This window comes from Carassius carassius, chromosome 19 (genome assembly GCF_963082965.1).
Source record: "Carassius carassius chromosome 19, fCarCar2.1, whole genome shotgun sequence".
NCBI lineage: Eukaryota > Metazoa > Chordata > Actinopteri > Cypriniformes > Cyprinidae > Carassius > Carassius carassius.
Window position 1 is genome coordinate 14984551 of NC_081773.1, and position 6049 is coordinate 14990599.

At 38.7% G+C, this 6049-nt stretch overlaps 1 protein-coding gene across 1 annotated transcript in view; it reads left to right on the forward strand.

The window, feature by feature from the left end:
- The window catches only part of LOC132095157 (rho GTPase-activating protein 15-like), a 32258-nt gene extending 30923 nt beyond the window's left edge, over positions 1-1335 (forward strand). The window contains exon 14 of the mRNA XM_059499946.1: positions 607-1335. Within this exon, the coding sequence (XP_059355929.1) occupies positions 607-790 (184 nt within the window). The 3' untranslated portion in view covers positions 791-1335. The remainder of the gene's footprint in view (positions 1-606) is intronic.
- The last annotated feature ends 4714 nt before the right edge of the window (positions 1336-6049 follow it).

Genomic DNA, 6049 nt, shown 5'->3' on the forward strand with positions numbered 1-6049 from the left:
TGCATAATTGCAGACCATTATTTTGATAGATGTGACCATAAACGTAGATGGCACATGACGTCGGTTACACTACGGTGCAATGTACGTGAGTGCAGTAAACTCAACACACTCCTAATCAGTACCTTTCAGAACTGGGCCGCGGTTAAGCCATACAAAGTGTGCTTCTAAATGTTAAGCCTGCTTCCCACCTCTTAGTCAGGATCCCGTTGACAACTTGGAAGGAAGCCTTCCACCACAATCCCTCCCCCCCTTTCCAGGCCTCAACCCATAACAGAGCCAGAGGGCTCCAATCTGGCTCCTTCTAAGAGTCCTCCAATACCCCAGTATTGATTGTCTCTCCACCACAGCCAAACCTCAGCTCAGAGAGATTCCGCTAAAAGTGTGCTTAGATGCCTCCAAAGACCAGGCACAAGTCCTCAAAAACACCCTGCCATTGGTCCGTCACGAACGATCTGAGTAGTTTCTTATGACAGGAAACACGCACACTTAAATGATTGTACTTGTACGTCGTAGTCAGTTCTTCCATTAGGGATCTTCACAAGACTTGCAAACTATATTCATTGCTATTGTGTTGCTTCAATGATCTGGTGTTTTTCTGTTTTACAGAGTCTTGATGAAGTCAAAGAAAAACTTAATGTCGACTCAGGGCATCAGCATTGTGTTTGGACCGACTCTCATGTGGCCCGAGCTTGAATCCGGAAACATGGAAGTCAATATGGTGTATCAGAATCAAATAGTGGAGTCCATTCTCATTGAATGTGTGGAGATCTTTGGACCGGAGGGCATGTGAAGTCACCCCAGAGTATTCTGGAAAAAGAGACTGAAGAAGAAAAAAGAAAAAAAAAAAGATGTCTGTGTTTGTGTGTGTGTATGTGTGTGTGAATGTGTGTTCCCTGCTTCTGATTTTTTTTTTTCATATTTGCTCCTTGAAAAAAAAAAAAGGTTCACATAAAAATAGTGGCATTTATAATTTTATACATATAATTATATTTTTGTATAATGCAAATCTCGCATTGTATCATACCTCAAAACATCAATGGCAAAATTAAAAAGCTGTATATTTGTACTGATATACATGGTCGTTTGTGACAGGGAAATTAACCCAATTTTGGAAATGGGTTTTGTACACTGATATTTTCTAATGGATAATTTTAGTTTGAAATAAATTGGATGTAAGCGATCTCTGGCAGGCTTTTTTTTGTCAAACTTTTATTTGGCAGAAACCTGATAGCAAACTTGTGATTATTTTCTGGCAGCACATATTTGCAGTCTGTTGCAACAGGTATTTGTGATGTTGTGTTTTATTAATGGTACATGTATTTTTTTTTTTTATAAGCTAAGCAAAATTTGTACAATTATTTTGAAAAAAGTAAAAAAAAAAAAAAAAGTAAAAAAAAAAAAACTTATTTCTTAATGCATTGAGTTTTCTGCTCTTCTTCCTGCTTCCTGCAGCCTCCTTCATAAACTCTGTCACTCTGTGGGCCCTTTGCATTGTCAGATAATGTACAGCGTGATCACATCGGTTTCTAATCAAACTGCCAAAGTCCTCTCCAATTCTCGAACAGCAGTCTCTTTTTATTTGCTTCCCGCAGGCCAGTGCTGAGACTGTCTGCATGGAATGTGTTTTTAATTCCATCCCAGAGATAAGAGAGAGTCTGTAATTACGGGAAGAGCTATCCCTCCTTGTAGCTTTTTCCCTGCATCAGATCCCTCATAGTTTGGCATCTCAAGCAGTAATGATGAAGGGGTACTGGAGGAACAGGAGGGCGACATAAACCAGATTTGCGGGTTGTGCGTCTCTCTAAATTTCGACTGAAAATAACGCAGTGAAATGAGATGCAGCTTTTAGTGACCTCTCTGGCACAGCTGCGCTTCACTCAGGGACCTAACGAGTTCGGCAGGCCACCAAGACCTTCATTGCAGAACCTTTGAAAAGATACACACATACTCTTTTTTTTTTTTTCTCCAACCACAAGAAGTTTACAGAGAGCTTGGATCCTGTATTGAATGTGGTGGCTTAGTTTGTCATTACGTTTTGACACCTAGAAAAAAAAAAGTTTAACATGCCAGACAGGCTCGCTTACTTCAGTGCTAGACAAGAAAATCCAGAAATAATAATTAAAAAAGAACCCAGAAGTATTACAGGACAATAAAAAATGTGCAGACAACCATTATGATTCTAATGCAGACAAAGCTTTGCTTTAAATCCATCCTGTGATGTACATTGGTCTATTGAGAAGAAATTGTTTTTAAATGACATTTGAATAACAAATAAAAACTAAAAACTTTATATATCTCCAATATACCCAATTACAGACATCCCTGTCTGTGGTTTTGTTGGCAGGAGATAAAAACGGGTTTGTTTGCTTGTATGGGACTAAAATCTGAATGTTTCATCAGAATTGTACTTATATCATGATAGCGGCACACCTCAGTGATTTATTTCATACTGTCTTGGTCAAAAGTAGGCACTGAACTTCAGCTGCCCAAGCAGAGCCGAGAGGCCATGCTGTAGAGTTCATTCTTGCATTAAATGCTTCAAATAACAAGAAATCAAAATGTGTGGGTGGATGGACTGAAGTGGTAAGTAACCCAGGGGAGAATATTGGCAGATATTTTCAGTGTACATGAAGCGAATGCCCAGATTTATTCTGTGCTAGAGCCCATGGTCACATGACACTGGGCTTTGAGCAACACAGCTCACACTTTTAGAGCCGTAGTACTGCAGGTGGTGCTTAGCTCATTACAGTTTTTTTCGATTGCTAAACGACAGTGAGCACAACTGGAGCTACATGTGCAAAACTCTAACTACAGTCTGCACTAGCAACAGTCACCTGAGCTAAACAGTTCACATCACCTGCAAAACTCATTCCAAGCAACACAACTCTTAACACATGGCTCAAAACAGGCTCAGGGCAGCCAAACACTACACACAACCCTCATTGAGATAACACACACCATCACTCAGAACACACTGAGAGGAAAAACACTAGCATCAAACACCAATACAGAAAATATTCACTTTTCATCTTTACAGTTTGAACTATTTCAGTGACTTCATTCAAAGTAATATTTTCTTCAAAGAAAAGAGTGACATTCTTTCACATGATTTATTTACATTTTTAGAACATAACAATTCTTTAAAGTAAATGAAAATTAGCATTTTGCTTCAGTAGTCTATAGTAATTTACAGAATTACAGTAATGAGAATAAAAAGGTAGAAACTAAAAGTACATACTGTAATTCGAACAAATAATTGAGGGGCTAATCCTGAAATTGCAATCAGCAGTGTTTGAAAGGCACAAGGCTGAAATCTATTCTGTTTTGAATGTGTGGTTCACAGTTTTGACAGCAGTGTGTTAGCATTTGAACAAAGTGCTGTAAATCCAGAGAGTTGTGCAGGTTGTGGTTAAAGTCATGAGATAAGTGTGTAGAGTTTTGAAAACTGTGTTCAAGCAATGAAAAACGAACTAGAGTTTGGTCCACATGTACTGCTGCTGTGCAGATTGTAGTTCGAGTTTTGCACATGTGACTCCAGCTGTGCCCACTGTCGTTTAGTAATCGAAAAAAACTGTAATACATGCAAAATTAATGTCTCCCATCAAATTGGCTTGTGAAAAGGTGTGGTGCATTTTGAGTGTTTGGAATGAGGTGTTAAGTGTCTGAATCTTAAAAAAAATAAATAAAAATAAGTAAATAATAATAATAAAAAAAAACTTAATGACCAAATTACTTATTTCAGTATTTTACATAGTTTGTTTGCTGAGAAGATTTGACCTTGCCTATATACATTTAAAATATATAAACTAATAGCAGTGTGTGCATATATATATATACACACATATGCACATACTACCATTATATATATATATATATATATATATATATATATATATATATATATAGTGAAACTTGTGAATTAAATAAATCCAATACACACAGACTGAAGTTTAAGTCTTTGGTTCTTTTAATTGTGATGAGTTGGCTCACATTTAACAAAAACCCACCAATCAACAAATTATTTAATCAAATTAGAATATATTTAATAAGACCAATAAAAAAAATATATAAAAAAAAAAAGTGAATTGTTGGCCTTCTGGAAAGTATGTTAATTTTCCATCTCAAAAATATATCTAAATTACGGCCTATGCTCTCAATGTCAAATGCAGAAATGTTAATCCATGCATTTATGACCTGAAGGTTAGATTATTGTAATGTATTATTGGGTGGTTGTTCTGCACGCTTAGTAAACAAACTACAGCTAGTCCAAAATGCAGCAGCAAGAGTTCTTACTAGAACCAGGAAGTTTGACCATATTAGCCCGGTCCTGTCAACACTGCACTGGCTCCCTATGAAACATCGTATAGATTTTAAAATATTGCTTATAAAGCCCCAAATGGTTTAGCACCTCAGTATTTGAATGAGCTCCTTTTACATTATAATCCTCTACGTCCTCTACGTTCTCAAAACTCAGGCAATTTGATAATACCTAGAATATCAAAATCAACTGCGGGCGGCAGATCCTTTTCCTATTTGGCACCTAAACTCTGGAATAACCTACCTAACATTTTTCGGGAGGCAGACACACCCTTGCAGTTTAAATCTAGATTAAAGACCCATCTCTTTAACCTGTCTTACACATAACATACTAATATGCTTTTAATATCCAAATCCGTTAAAGGATTTTTAGGCTGCATTAATTAGGTAAACCGGAACCGGGAACACTTCCCATAACACCCAATGTACTTGCTACATCATTAGAAGAATGGCATCTACGCTAATATTAGTCTGTTTCTCTCTTATTCCGAGGTCACCGTAGCCACCAGATCCAGTCTTTATCCAGATCAGAGGCTCACTGCACTCACCCGGATACAGTACGTATCCAGAGCAGATGGTGGATCTGCACCTAGAAAGGACCTATACGCCCTGAAATACAGCGGAGACCAGGACAACTAGAGCCCCAGATACAGATCCCCTGTCTCAGATGACCACCAGGACAAGACCACAGGAAACAGATGATTCTTCTGCACAATCTGACTTTGCTGCAGCCTGGTCTGGTCAGAGGAGAACTGGCCCCCCAACTGAGCCTGGTTTCTCCCAAGGTTTTTTTCTCCATTCTGTCACCGATGGAGTTTCGGTTCCTTGCCGCTGTCGCCTCTGACATGCTTAGTTGGGGTCACTTCATCTACAGCGATATCGTTGACATGATTGCAAATAAATGCACAGACACTATTTAAACTGAACAGAGATGACATCACTGAATTCAATGATGAACTGCCTTTAACATGTCATTTTGCATTATTGACACACTGTTTTCCTAATGAATGTTGTTCAGTTGCTTTGACGCAATGTTTTTTTGTTTAAAGCACTATATAAATAAAGGTGACTTGACTTGACTTGTACTCAATACTTGATAGGGGCTCCTTTTGCTTTAATTACTGTCTCAATTCGGCGTGGCATGGAGGTGATCAGTTAGTGGCACTGCTGAGGTGGTATGGAAGCCCATCTGCATTTTTCGGTCTCTTGTTTCTAATTTTCCTCTTGACAATGCCCCATAGATTCTCTATGGGGTTCAGGTCTTGGGAGTTTGCTGGCCAGTCGAGCACACCAACACCATGGTCATTTAACCAACTTTTTGTGATTTTGGCAGTGTATGCAGGTGCCAAATCCTGCTGGAAAATGAAATCAGCATCTTCAAAAAGCTGGTCAGCAGAAGGAAGCATGAAGTGCTCAGGAATTTCTTAGTAAACGGGTGCAGTGACTTTGGTTTTCACAATGGGCCAACACCAGCAGATGACATTGCATGCCAAATCATCACAGACTGTGGAAACTTAACACTCGACTTCAAGCAACTTGGGCTATGAGCTTCTCCACCCTTCCTCCAGACTCTAGGACCTTGGATTCCAAATGAAATTCAAAACTTACTATCATATGAAAAGAGGACTTTGGACCACTGGGCAACAGTTCAGTTCATCTTTTCCTTAGCCCAGGTAATATGCCTCTGACGTTGTCTGTGGTTCAGAAGTGGCTTAACAAGAGGAATATGACA